Genomic DNA, 14963 nt, shown 5'->3' with positions numbered 1-14963 from the left:
TCAATCTCTATTATTAGATAGGTCTTCTACATCTTGACCTGCCAAATCCACACCTCCAAAAGGAGCCCATTTCTATTGTTAGATAGGTCTTCTATATCTTGACCTGTCACATCCACTCTTCCAAAAAGAGTTCATTTCTATGGTTATATAGGTCCTCCAAATCTTGGCCTGTCACATCCACTCTTTCAAAAAGAGTCAATCTCTATTATTAGATAGGTCTTCTACATCTTGACCTGCCAGATCCAGTTCTTCAAAAAGAGTCAATTTCTATTGTTAGATAGGTCTTCTATATCTTGACCTATCACATCCACTCTTCCAAAAAGAGTCAATTTCTATTATTAGATAGGTCTTCTACATCTTAACATTGCAGATCCACTCCTCCAAAAAGAGCCCATTTCTATTGTTAGATAGGTCTTCTACATCTTGACCTGTCACATCCACTCTTCCAAAAAGAGTCCATTTCTATAATTAGATAGGTCTTCTACATCTTGACCTGCCAGATCCACTTCTTCAAAAAGAGTAAATTTCTATTGTTAGATAGGTCTTTTACATCTTGACCTATAACATCCACTCTTCCAAAAAGAGTCAATTTCTATTATTAGATAGGTCTTCTATATCTTGACCTGCCAGATCCACGGCTCCAAAAAGAGCCCATTTCTATTGTTAGATAGGTCTTCTAAATCTTGACTTGCCAGATCCACTCCTCCAAAAAGAGTCAATTTCTAATAGATAGGTCTTCTACATCTTGACCTGCCAGATCCACTGCTCCAAAAAGAGTAAATTTCTATTATTAGATAGGTCTTTTACATCTTGACCTGCCAGATCCACTCTTCCAAAAAGAGTCAATTTCTATTATTAGATAGGTCTTCTAAATCTTGACTTGCCAGATCCACTCCTCCAAAAAGAATCAATTTCTATTAGATAGGTCTTATAAATCTTGACCTGCCAGATCCACTTCTCCAAAAAGAATCCATTTCTATTGTTAGATAGGTCTTCTACATCTCGGCTTGTCACATCCACTCTTTCAAAAAGAGTCAATCTCTATTATTAGATAGGTCTTCTACATCTTGACCTGCCAGAGCCATATTAGATAGGTCTTCTACATCTTAGCCTGCCACATCCACTCCTCCAAAAAGAGTTCATTTCTATTTTTAGATAGGTCTTCTACATCTTAACCTAACACATCCACTCTTCCAAAAAGAGTCAATTTCTATTATTAGATAGGTCTTCTACATCTTGACCTGCCAAATCCACACCTCCAAAAGGAGCCCATTTCTATTGTTAGATAGGTCTTCTATATCTTGACCTGTCACATCCACTCTTCCAAAAAGAGTTCATTTCTATGGTTATATAGGTCCTCCAAATCTTGGCCTGTCACATCCACTCTTTCAAAAAGAGTCAATCTCTATTATTAGATAGGTCTTCTACATCTTGACCTGCCAGATCCAGTTCTTCAAAAAGAGTCAATTTCTATTGTTAGATAGGTTTTCTATATCTTGACCTATCACATCCACTCTTCCAAAAAGAGTCAATTTCTATTATTAGATAGGTCTTCTACATCTTAACATTGCAGATCCACTCCTCCAAAAAGAGCCCATTTCTATTGTTAGATAGGTCTTCTACATCTTGACCTGTCACATCCACTCTTCCAAAAAGAGTCCATTTCTATAATTAGATAGGTCTTCTACATCTTGACCTGCCAGATCCACTTCTTCAAAAAGAGTAAATTTCTATTGTTAGATAGGTCTTTTACATCTTGACCTATAACATCCACTCTTCCAAAAAGAGTCAATTTCTATTATTAGATAGGTCTTCTATATCTTGACCTGCCAGATCCACGGCTCCAAAAAGATCCCATTTCTATTGTTAGATAGGTCTTCTAAATCTTGACTTGCCAGATCCACTCCTCCAAAAAGAGTCAATTTCTAATAGATAGGTCTTCTACATCTTGACCTGCCAGATCCACTGCTCCAAAAAGAGTAAATTTCTATTATTAGATAGGTCTTTTACATCTTGACCTGCCAGATCCACTCTTCCAAAAAGAGTCAATTTCTATTATTAGATAGGTCTTCTAAATCTTGACTTGCCAGATCCACTCCTCCAAAAAGAATCAATTTCTATTAGATAGGTCTTATAAATCTTGACCTGCCAGATCCACTTCTCCAAAAAGAATCCATTTCTATTGTTAGATAGGTCTTCTACATCTCGGCTTGTCACATCCACTCTTTCAAAAAGAGTCAATCTCTATTATTAGATAGGTCTTCTACATCTTGACCTGCCAGAGCCATATTAGATAGGTCTTCTACATCTTAGCCTGCCATATCCACTCCTCCAAAAAGAGTTCATTTCTATTTTTAGATAGGTCTTCTACATCTTAACCTAACACATTTACTCTTCCAAAAAGAGTCTATTTCTATTACTAGGTAGTCTTGTATATCTTGACCTAACAGAGCCACTCCTCCAAAAGAGTCAATTTCTATTTTAATAAAAGTCCAATTTAGAGAATAGCGATCATTAAATACCAACCAATGTGGCCAGGATATTAATAATATAATTATATTCATTTATCCAAACAAATGAATAATCACAGTTGAGTCATTTATGCTAGACAATTTTCAATCCATGAGCCCCCTGCTAATCACAGTTAGAAGTCATTTTTTTTACTAGAAAAACATATGCAAAGTAGTAACTTTTAATCAATTTTAATCTAAATAAACATTCTTTATAAAAATTAATGAACTCGTTTTTCTCTTCTCTAAAACCAACCAGAAAACTGAATATCCTGTCCCTGCCATCGAGGAAAGTCTTCAGAACAGGGAACCTGTGATGAAAGAATCCACAGAGTTAGGTAAGTCTGTATTAAATAAGTGAATTAGTACACTTTGTTCACCCTCATAAAAATTCAGTTTCTAGTAAAAACCAAGTATTCTGTAGTTTACATACAAGATGCCCAATCTGGAAGTTGTTATACAACAGCTCCCTACAACCCAATAGCCTTCAAACTGTCAGAAATTGTTACTCTCACTTTTCCATGCAATGTATCTAACCTCTGGATTCATTTTGTTGCAGCTGTTCCCATAAAAGATGCAGTCGGTGATTCAGACAGTGAATCAGACAGTGAATCAGACAGTGGATCAGACAGTGAATCAGACAGTGGATCAGACAGTGAATCAGACAGCGACAACAAACCTAAGGTAAAAGCAAATGTGTGTGGATTATCTCTCTGGGGACACACTGTGGGGCAGATTTATCAAGGGTCGAATTTCAAACTTAAAAATACTTCGAAATTCGACCATCGAATTGAAATACTTTGAACGATTCGAAGGATTTCAGCGATCGATCGAACGATTTTAATTCGACTTCCAAAAACTTAGAAAAATGCTCTAGAAGGTCCCCATAGGCTAACATAGCACTTCGGCAGGTTTAATTTGGCGAAGTATTGAAATCAAAGTTTTTTTTCGATTTTCGAATAGTCGAATATTCAAATGATTTTACTTCAAATCAAATTCAAAGTCGTAGTATCCTATTCGGTGGTTGAAGTATCCAAAAAATTACTTCGAATTTCAATTTTTTTTTACTTCGAAAATTCCCTCGAATTCACATCGACCCTTGATGAATCTGCCCCTGTGTGTGCCTGTTTTTATCATGCAAGTTTGAGTGTCTGGAACAATATTCTAAGTTTACTTTTTTTCTGTTTCCAAAGTCTATCCTAGAATTTATACTGTTTTTCCTGTTTTGTGCCATTATTAAATAAATCAAATTAACCCAAAATCTGTTTTGTGCATCCACAGTTTCGACATATGTCACTGATACTGGCAGACCAACACATATATTTTAAAGCCCAGTTGGAAAAAGCAATTCGGGTAAGTGATATATTATTATTCTCAATTGGTTGTTTCAGATCCCAGCCTATTGGGAGCAGCAGTTTAACAAAGGCTAAATAAATGCTGATATTGAGCTGGCCTTCAATCCTGTTCTCCATTACGTTATATCAGGGGTCCCCAAACTTTTTTTACCAGTGAGCAACATTTAAATTAAATAAACAAGTTGGGGAGCAATACAAGCATGATAAAAGTCCCTAGGGGGTGCCCAATAAGGGCTGTAATTGGTTATTTGCCCCTATGTGGACTGGCAAACTACAGATGGGTCTGTTTGGTCTTTATGCCTCCAAAAGTTGCTTCCAAGTCAGAAATCCAAAAATGAGCAGCTGATTTTAGGCCACTGGGACCAACATCAAGGGGCTTGAAAAGCAACATGTTGCTTAGTGACTGATTGAGGATCACTGCATTACATTCTGGGTGATTACTTGACTCCCAACAGAGTGAGGGTTTTTCATATCTGTTTCTAAAAATTAATTCATGTGTTTCTCTTTTAAACCTACCAGGAAAAGAAAATCTTCTGGCTGCTACGTGCTGAGCGCATCGATGAAAGCATGCGTAGGAGAGGATGGATACAGAAAATATCTTTTACATTTGGTAAGTCGGTGGTAATTGAAAACTGGGCATTTCAGGTTTCAAACAGTATTATTTCTTTAGTGATATAGTTAATTGCAGCAGTTACCATTGATACTTACGGCACAGTACCAGTGGCATGAAAGGTGCATCCAACTGTATCATCAGCCACTGTTACATATGATAGACTCTCACAAACACACCTTTCAAGTAATGTCGCCTAATGTGATAAATATCAGTCTCTATTGAAGAAACAAGTATTCTGTGTCTCTATGAAGGCTTTTCTTCTTCCTGGTTGCAGTGTACAATGCCCAGTAAGACATACGTTTAAGCAAATGAGCTTGCAGAGTAATCTTAAAAGTGAAACCTTTTGGTTTATTGAAGAGACTGTATGATATTCCCTAACACATAGAAGATACATTGTCAGAAGCGGGCGTCATTAGAAAATTCTGTATATTCTATTTAGCCGCTCCATCAATACTTATCAAATTTTTCCCCCTAACAGATTCAGAAGCGAGGGATAGTAGATATCTTGATCCAGACAGCGGATTGGAGGTAAATCCACAGCTCAATAACTTCAAGACAAAGAGCACAGCAAGCTATAAATGTTTTATTTTATATTGTTAGCCCATTGGTGGATAGTGATACAACACTAAATGTGCTTTCTCTTTTCTAGTTTGGACTGTGCGTGAATTTAAAGAAAGCAGACAAATTCTTCCCGCGTTGCTATAACCTGGCGGATAAAACAGGGAGAATGTTATTCACTGGTAAGAGCACATTAACATGCACTCAATATTCAGAATGTATATTCACATTATATATGGAATCACAATCATCTTTGAGAGTCACTGATAATTTTCAGGGCATTTTCCCAGAGGAACTAGATTCCTATTGCAATTGCCAGTTTCATTTGTCTGACCATGCTCTCTAAAGCAATTATTCCATAAAGTTTTATATCTCATTATAAAGCAAGACATGCAGTAGCTGAATTATTAGCCCTATTAGAAATAAGAGATGACATTCTTTGTTTCTTTGTCTTTATTTAGATGACTTCATGAAAACTGCAGCGTATAGTATCATAAAATGGGTTGTAACAAGAAACAGTACGCCTATTAAAGCAGAAGGTAAGAAGCTCTGCCTAATGCCTGTGCTGAGCTGCCCATACACGTGGTTGATAATTCTGAAATTACAATTAGGGGCAAATTTACTTAAGGTCGAATATCGAGGGTTAATTAACCCTCAATATTCGACTGCCGAATTGAAAACCTTCAACTTCGAATATCGAAGTCGAAGGATTTACCGCAATTCGTTGATTAAATCCTTCGAATGGTTCGATTTGAAGGATTTTAATCCATCGATTTAACGATTTTTCTTTTTCTTTCTTTGACCTTCCCCATTATATTTTATATTTTATATTTTAAAATAGTTTATATTTTAAAGAGACAGTACTTCGACTATCGAATGGTCGAATAGTCGAACGATTTTTAGTTCGAATCGTTTGATTTGAAGTCGTAGTCGAAGGTCGATGTAGCCCATTTGCTGGTCGAAGTAGCCAAAAAAACCATTCGAAATTCAAAGTTTTTTTTCCTCTATTCCTTCACTCGAGCTAAGTAAATGGGCCCCTTAGTGATGGACAGATATCATTTGCATGGCACGAATTCGCTGTGAATTTTCTTGTTTCGTCGTCAATTTCCAATTTTCACGATTTTTCATGAGCAATGTCCGATTTTTAAAATTTTTTTGCGAATTTCACTGTTTTTCATGAAACTTTAGGATTTCATTATTTTCTTTGCGAAGTTTGCGGGAAATTCGAGAATTTTTTGGCAAAGCGAAACAGGAGAAATTAGCCCATCACTAATTACAATATAATTTGCTTCCACTTGTTCTCTAACCACCTCTGCTTTTTGTTGTATATTTTTCTTCTAGAAACTACAACGGCTGTGTTGCACCTATTTCAGCCAATGTAATTTTAATGGCTTTTATGGTCTGCAAAATGTTCATGATTCCCTCAGTAAATAAGGACATAGACATGAAAATTAAAGAGATGGATCCCGATTGGACAGAATATTTAGAAGGATACTATCAGCTCATACAGTAAGTTGTGCCAGAATCAACCCATGGAAATGTACACTAGATATAATTGGAAGACGGTTTTTTATCTATATAATACACAGAAAACAATGACGGTGGGCACCTCAGCCTGGAAAGCATTTTCCTGTTTATTTTTCTATTTTTTGTTTCTTATAAATCCTGTTGTCCATAAGGACAAGTGCTGTAATCACATTATTGCACCCTTTTGGGCCCAGCACTGAACAAACCTGCTATCTCAACATTGTGCCGGCTTCTTTGTCTGGTGCAAAGTGCAGAGTATAGTCAGGTACATGGGAGATCACTACCTGCTGCTTTGACTTGACTGAATAAGCCAGTCGGCACCAATCAACCCTTCCCACTGACTGTCCCAAAAACTGTCTGTTTTTATACATTCTTACCATTGCCCATGATCTAATTAATAAGCCCTATTACCTGGATACAGTACAGTGTTTTTAGAATTCCCAGACTGAGACAAGCTATACGGACTCTACTGTTGATCAGTTCTAGATAATAGGCAGTGCCGGGTCTGTCATAGGAGCCGCCTGAGGCTTACCTGTCGGGAGGGGAGGCAGGAACACTAGTGCGGAGAGTGCAATTGTGCGCTCTCTCGCAATAACACAGCTGTATTTCCGGTTTAAAAAACGAAAATTCGGCTCTTAAAGGTGCAGGAGCGGCTTTTTGCCGCCCCTGGAAACCTCTCTGGCGCTGCCTCCTGAGGTGAGCGTCTCAGCTTGCCTCATTGGCGGAGCACCCCTGATAATAGGTTAATTTGTTCATACTATAGATCAAAACTGTCATGTAATAAGGTGGCAGTGATTAAATCAAACTCACACTAAATGACAACCGTGTATTGTTACAGCGCCGGCGCAGAGATTGAGAATTCTGCCACGTATGCTGACCCTTGCCGCCACGTTTTAGATAAAATTCAGGCAACACTCGCACAACTGGATATCGACACAGGAAGAAATATCTGGATCCTGAAACCAGCCGCTCTCTCCAGAGGAAGAGGTAAGAAAACATAGTGACCGTGTAATCTTACAGGACAGATAATAAGTTATTCTTAAGGGTTCCTACTAGGGATGCGCCGAATCCAGGATTCAGCCTGGTCACCTGTTTAAAAGGAATCATCTTATTGGTTGCTATTGGTTACTGCTCCTGGAGCAAACGTTGTGTTTTTTATTACATATGGGGGATAGTGATATATTATGGCTTGTGTTTACAGAAGTCAGATTGGCTAGCTGTGCATTGTAACCAGTTTACTGTAACAAACAAGATTTCTATCTATGAAATAATATGATTGGTAGTGATGGGCGAATTTGTCCTGTTCACTGCAAAATTTTTGAATCAGCAAAAAATTAGCGAAACGCAGTGAAGTCAATGGGAGTCAAAATTATTTTGACAGGCGTCAATTTTGAATATTCTGACAATTTTTTTTTTTTGCTTGCAAATTTTTGCCACAGTTTATTCGCTGGTGTCAAGACCTTTTAAATGTGCCTCAAATTCGCTCCTGGTGAATTTATTCGCCCATCACTAATGATTGGCCCAGTTTAGCAGGGGAGGTCTTAGTTACAGGAAGGGTTGGCACTTCACTACTGTAATTTGTACAGATATGAAAAATACATTCTCCATATCAAAGTATCTAGTATTTCTGATGCCTAAGTAGACTGTACTTTCTTTCGTGCAGCCATACTAAATGGTAAGAAATGTAGTTGATATTTGCTGGACTTGGAATCTCTATATTTCAGCAGTTGTCTTTCTAATGGCTGCTAGTTTTTTGTAGATGTTTTTTTCCTGTTTAATAGAAATATTTGCTAAAAATGACACTGGTACTGACTTACAGAAAGACTGACTTTGACTATACATGTGTTTTTTTTTTTTTTGCACAGATATAATTTGCATGGATCGCGTGAAAGAAATAATCAAGTTTGTTGAAAGTCATGAAAGCCATCATGCGGAAAAGCAGTGGGTGATACAGAAGTACATAGAGAGGCCATTTCTCATTTACAACACTAAGTTTGATATGCGCCAGTTTTTCTTAGTAACGGACTGGAACCCCCTGACAATCTGGTACTATAAGGAAAATTACATTTGTATGTCATCACAACCTTTCAACTTGGAGAATCTGGACAAGTAAGTAGCTGTTGGAATGTCATTCGCTATTTAGAGAACTCATTGGACAGCAAAGTTAAATTATACCAAGTTAAATTTTTTTACAAGCACAAAATATAACAGTTGTGTCGTCTTTGTTGTTGCAGCTCCATACACCTGTGCAACAGATCCGTCCAGATGCACTTTAAAAACTGCCCAACCCGTCACCCTGAGCTGCCTGAAGACAATGTATGGTCTAGAAAACTGCAGGAATACCTATGCATGATTGGAGCAGAAAACGCCTGGGAGGACGTGATGGTGCCAGGGATTAAGAAAATCATATATCAAACTATGCTAGTTTCTCAGTCCAAAGTAACACCCAGAAAGAACAGTTTTGATATTTATGGTGCTGATTTCATGTTCAGCGAGAACTTCAATCCATGGCTCATTGAGATCAATTCCAGGCCAGACATGAGTTCACCCACAGCAGTGACTGGGATGATATTTGAAAGTATTTTAGAGGACACCATAAAAGTCATCATTGATCGTAAGAAGGACCCTAACTGTGACATCGGAGCATATGAGCTGATACAGAAACAGGTACATTATTATCAAGAGCTGAATGATAAAAGGTATTCATTATGGGAATATATAATCATAGGGATATATATAAAGGGATAATGCAGTCTGTGAAGTGGACAGTATATTTTATAAATACAATAACAAATACAAAAACTTGCCTGGGGAAGGAAGGCCAGCTCAAGGTTACGGTGTCATTTAGTACTTGTTACTGCATGCTACCCTTCTCCTAGGAAGGTCCTACAGATTAAGCCACTGGCTATCTCACCCAATCACAATTATTCCTCTGCCTCTGCAGTATCTCCAATACTTTTAACCAGATATGTTAAATACAATATCAGATAAGTCCCATTGAGTCTCATAATTTGGCTGTCATTTCTCTGTTGAGCTCTGCACTGAATTAAAGCCAAGATAGAACAAGTGTATCAAATTAAGACTGTAGACCACAGTATGCATTCAGCGCCGTTTCTGTATGCATTGCCGCCTGAGGCGGCTCCAGTAATGCCGCCCCCCCAGCCCGATTCGATTTCCGGGGGGAGGCAGCAACGCTAGTGCGGAGGGCGCAATTGCGCTCTCTCGCCCTAGTAAAGCCGAATTTCCGGTTTGTATATGTTTTTAACATGATTTTTGAAGCTTGAGGGTGGCCTGGTTGTGCAACACTTCTTGGATTTGCCGGGCCCCACTTAAGTCACAAAGAAACTGCTGCTGCCAATAAGACCCGAAAGGGACTGAAAAGACCAGAAGCTGCCGCAAGGACCCAAAGCCGCGAAAAGACCCACAGAAAAGCAGAAAAGACCCGAAGCCGCCAGAATGGCCCGAAGCACCCGAAAAGACAGAAACTGGCAAAAAAACCTGAAGCCGCCGGAAGGACCCGAAGTTACGGAGAAGGACAACGATGCACACACATTGGCTGGGCACTTCCGAACCTGCACCTGGTCCCCTCTGAGCTGTATCTACACAGTCAGCAGAGGTGAAGTCTTTGATTGGGTTATCCTAACTAAACAGAAATAAAGAGCCTTTCTAGCAAAGATGTTGTGTGCTTATTTATGTCATCAGACCTCTCATAGTCTGTTGGAAGATGTGGTAGGGATGCACACAGTTTTGTGCATCAGGAAAATGGACTCTAATAAGCAGTGGGTGTAGGGTCTCATTATTTATGTAAAGGGTGAGCCAATCTGTGGTCCTTCTGTTGTTAAACTACAACTCTCGTGACTCTATTTGACAGCCTTTTTTGCCATGGTACAAATCTTTTTGCTCCCTTTCAGGAATGCAAATAGTTGCATCTCCCAGGGTGGCAGTTGAAGGGGACAGATAAAGGCATTTTGGACAAAAGTGGCCCCCAGTGAGGGGTCCCCAAAAGCAACATTCTGTATTTGGCAAATTTCAGCTGTAGCTTCTGGTTTTTATTTGTCAAAAACTTCCTAGCATTCTAAAGCTTTATATTATTATCATTATTATTATTAACATGTATTTATAGAGTGCCAACATATTGCGCAGCGCTGATTATATGCTCTTACTCTTGCTCATTTTAGGTGTTCAATAGCATGTCATTGTAGCATGTCAGATTTTTGTGATTCTATCTAGCAAGGAAAGTATATATACAGTATATCTACTAACTGGCTGATTTAGATCCTGCCACTCATTACTCACTCAACTGATATTATTGGATTTTACTGGATATTTCCCAGAACTGCCCACTGCCCCAGAGCTGACCGGCTGCATCTGGCACAGCTAATTTGTTAATCTTGATAGACTCCATCCTTGTGTGCATGTTCCCTGTGACTTCCCGTCCGGCCCTCTCAGATATATCACACCAGGCCTGTTCTGATACATTATTTCTGTGTTGTTGGCAGGCAGTTAGATGACACCAAGATAAGCCTTTTGTTACGTGCCCAGCACTGTTTGGGTTTGGGATGTTGATTGACAGCATCCACTGATTGTGTTCAAGGGAAACCAACTTGAAAAAAATGCCTTTCATCTGTGAGGCACTATAGTTTATACCAATAATTGTACACACCCTGCCAAGGGTAATACAAGGGATCCTTGGGACAAGGAAAAAAATGGCGGCATGATGCTCTGCAAAAAAGTACCTTAGGCTAGTTCACTTGGGGTCACTATATGGAGCCTAAAAACTGCCAGCCCCAATGATTTTAACTTTGTTTCTCCTTTTTCCTAGTTAACAAGGGAAATTTATAGTTACAGCTCATTCATATAAAACATTCCCTTTAATTCAGTCCATTGGAGCCAACATTTGGAGCAACCTGAGTTCCCCTTGCATGTGGGGAAAGGCCGAGATTCCAGGTTTGCAGGTGTCCATGCTCCAAACGTGTGTCAGCCATTGCCATCAGCTCAGCTTTATCCTATTGTATCATATCACCTCACAAATCTGTGCTCTGTACTTTTAACTGCGGCTTTTGGAATTCCCTGGTGCCGCTGTAATTTAAAGCTCCATTAAAAGGCTAGTAACCACTTAGAGAAGAGAGTGTGTTATAGAACTTTAAATACTGTTCTTTATAGTTAGTCCAAGTCGGCACCTGCTAAATTGTTTCATGTGGTGAGAGAGCTTTGAAATCTGTTTTATGTTTGGAGGATCGCGGTTTTATGATTCTGAGCTTGTAAGCCAGTCAACCCCCCCAAATGTGCACCCTAGTACTTGGCAGACCCTCAATGCCCAAAGCCATATCCATGCAGTGTCGGACTGGGACACCAAGGGCCCACCCAAAATCCTCAGACCAGAGGCCCACCAAAAAGCCGTAGACCAGGGGCTCACTCTCGGTATTATTCTTCCTCTCCTCACTCAACCTCTATTCTCCTAGTCTCTTTTCTTTACATATTATAATCTATTATTCCATCTATTTAGCCTCTTTGTTCTCATAGAAATAGGGAATGGCCATGAAATAGGCCAAATGTTTAGCAGCATGAGGGCCGTCTGATACTTGGGCCCACCGGGAGTTTTCCTGGTATCCTGGTGGGCCAGTCCAACACTGTATCCATGACACACCTGTGCAGATGACAAGCTATGGTACCTAGCTGTACCTGTTATTGGGAACATCCTACCCCTCCATCCCAAAAGGGCCCAAGGCGGTGGAAGGGGCCCAGCCACCAATTAGAGTGAAATCTGGTTTGAGTGCTGGTTACTTTTTACTGTTACTATAGTGGAGTACAGCCCCCCATTGTATTGTCAAGCGATTACACAGTTTTACTGGCATGCCCCCATCAGATTTTTAAGTGTCCGTGATTTTACGCAGGCATCAAAATACACTGTGTGTCATTGTCCCTAAAGAAGAGGAGCACTGTCCTGGGACTGCTGTCAGCAATTAGTGTCACTGTAGGATGTTTCTCATCCTTTAAGAATTCTATGAAAAAATCAAAAAAATCTTCAGAGGGGCCTGGCACATAAGGACTCCTACATGGCACCCCCCTGCTTCCTGACTGTTCCCCGGCCTGCGTCCAATGTGTCCCCCTCTTTCTGCTCACAGGTAGAAGTGTGTCAGGGGAAAGGAGATTTATTTGCAACTATAGAAGAAGCAGACACCACAGTCCAGGCTCCTCTGTCCTCCCTGTGGGCCTGCTTAGTGGTGTAACTACTTGGGGTGGGGGGGGGGTACGATGGCACACAGGCCCACACCCGCTTGGGGCCCACCGGTGCAGTGATAAGGGCTATCGAGGTTGGAAGGGTAGAGCAAATCTTTTAGGTTCCTGCACTGGGAGCATGCTTGTGCTTGATTATGATGGGTGGGGCCTCAGCAAGGAGCCCTGATGCTAATGCTACAACCCCCTTTGCTACTTACTCCACTGGGTCTGCTTCTTCTATAGTTATGCCAGTGAGTCTTATTTAAGCCTGATTTAAGATTCCATGTCTTCTGCAATAATAGGTCCTTCTCCCACTGTCAGTTATCTGAACCGGAACCCACTCCATTTAAATGCATAAAATTGTCAGCCAATGTCCTAAAATATTGTCCATAGCAGTGGAGCTCGGCATAGGGGCAGAATGGGGTAGGGGATCACATTGAATCTGGTTTGGTATCTCTGTTTATAGAGATTTATCTCAAGCAATTTGTATCCACATTTCTACAGAGAAGAAGGATTGCTATACACAGGCCCATATAGACAGTTATTAGTCTATGAGGTTTCAACATTTAAACAAATTAAGCATGATCCAATTAGATCCCCAGAACATGTCAAATCAGTAATAAGGCAGTCAGTAGAGGAGTCAGGGCAGTCAGGCAGTCAATAGTAATTGTCCATTTACATTCACTAATGGATTATCTAATGGACATTCACTAATGGATTAATGGATCAAGTTTGGGAGTTTTTCTTTGAAAGCAGATAGTAGGTTGCTGGTAAAACTAAGTCCCTTTGTAAAATGTATAATTAAGCAATTGAATTCTTAATGAATTAAATGAAAATTGAGCATAGGACTGACCAGATATGGCATGACTGACGTAATTGGCCATCTTAAATATATTGCAATATATGGACAAACAATCCCTGTTTTGTTTAAAGGGTAAGGCATTTTTCAGTAGCAGTATGCACAAAATGTCTCTGTCTTAAATATATTGATAATGGGTTGAGTGCAGAGGACTCTTGTATTTGTCTACAAAAGCCTGGCGAGGCATTTTCAGGCGACTGTTGAAAAGCGCATCGCCTCGTGTGGTTAGCACAGGCGTTTTTACATAGGCGCCCATACAAAACTGTCGCCTGCGCCGGTCGCGGCGACTGTCGCGGCGCTTTGTCGCCGCGACCGCAAACGCGTCGCTATCTCCCCGTGTGGAATAGCCCTAAGACACCCCAGGACATTGCCTTGTACTTAGTCATTATCAGTATGTTTTTGAACCCACTATAAACACTTCATTCAGGTTCTCGTGCTTCTTTTGGCTGGCCATTGCTTTGTGTGGATCAACCATGCATGATGGTCTCCAATGATCAAAGTACAATTGCATTGAGTTTGAAATTCCAATAAACTGATGACCCCCATAGAAACATATATGAGTTTATCAGCTCTCCTGGAAGCACAAACTGTTGCCTTTCTTACTTTTAGGCCATTTGGGCCATATGTGGAGGTCTCAAAACTAAAGTATAAAGAGGGAGCTAGGAGCAGTAGATGCCCACCTACCACTCCTCTTGTATGCAAGGTAGCCAAACACAGGTAGCACTTTGTCCTCCATTCTACGTATTCTCTATAAATGATGTATAGCAACACACCAAAAGCAATTACTATGTACAAAATGCATAAAATTGTCAGCCAATGTCCTAAAATATTATCCATAGCAGTGGAGCTCAGCATAGGGGCAGAATGGGGTAGGTGGATCACATTGGATCTGGTTTGGTATCTCTGTTTATAGATTAATGGAGGGCACACAATTTGGAGAATTTTTTTTTATAAGCATAAATAGTAGGAGGTGCAAAAAACCTAAGGTTACCCCTACATCGAGTAACCTAATATACATTACACCATATGTTAGAATCCCCTTGACAAAGGCCTTGGTGCTGAAATGTTGGGGCCATTCTCAACTTCTTGCCTTCCTTTACTCTGTATAGTCAATTGGTTGGTATGTATATTTGCTCTAATGCACTAATACCTTGTATATTAATGTTTTTCTGTAATTAGATAGTAGTTGATATAGTTGCAATTGCCACATTAACTCTATATAAAGATATACTTTTATGATTAAAAGTTTTTTCTTGAGTGTGCATACCTAACATATGGTGTTGGTATCTCTGTTTCTCATGTTGTGAGAGGTGTCTTTGGTG

The 14963-nt window shown here is 39.7% G+C and overlaps 1 protein-coding gene across 1 annotated transcript; it reads left to right on the top strand.

Annotated features, from left to right (window-relative positions):
* Positions 1-8432: 8432 nt before the first annotated feature.
* LOC108699350 (tubulin monoglycylase TTLL3) lies at positions 8433-12793 on the top strand. The gene is made up of 3 exons (XM_018231365.2): positions 8433-8672; positions 8798-9230; positions 12689-12793. The coding sequence occupies exons 1-3, from the start codon at positions 8440-8442 to the stop codon at positions 12791-12793; spliced, it is 771 nt and encodes a 256-aa protein (XP_018086854.2). The 5' UTR covers positions 8433-8439.
* The last annotated feature ends 2170 nt before the right edge of the window (positions 12794-14963 follow it).

Source organism: Xenopus laevis, chromosome 8L, assembly GCF_017654675.1.
Source record: "Xenopus laevis strain J_2021 chromosome 8L, Xenopus_laevis_v10.1, whole genome shotgun sequence".
Lineage (NCBI taxonomy): Eukaryota > Metazoa > Chordata > Amphibia > Anura > Pipidae > Xenopus > Xenopus laevis.
Note: the sequence above shows the minus strand (reverse complement) of the source record. Positions and strands in the feature narration are given on the sequence as shown.

Bases quoted from the DNA above. Each gene is read 5' to 3' on its own strand.
- LOC108699350 (XM_018231365.2), top strand. From the start codon at position 8,440: ATGGATCGCGTGAAAGAAATAATCAAGTTTGTTGAAAGTCATGAAAGC. The intron at 8,673-8,797 runs GTAAGTAGCTGT...TTGTTGTTGCAG, and splicing joins AACTTGGAGAATCTGGACAA to CTCCATACACCTGTGCAACA. The intron at 9,231-12,688 runs GTACATTATTAT...TTCTGCTCACAG, and splicing joins ATGAGCTGATACAGAAACAG to GTAGAAGTGTGTCAGGGGAA.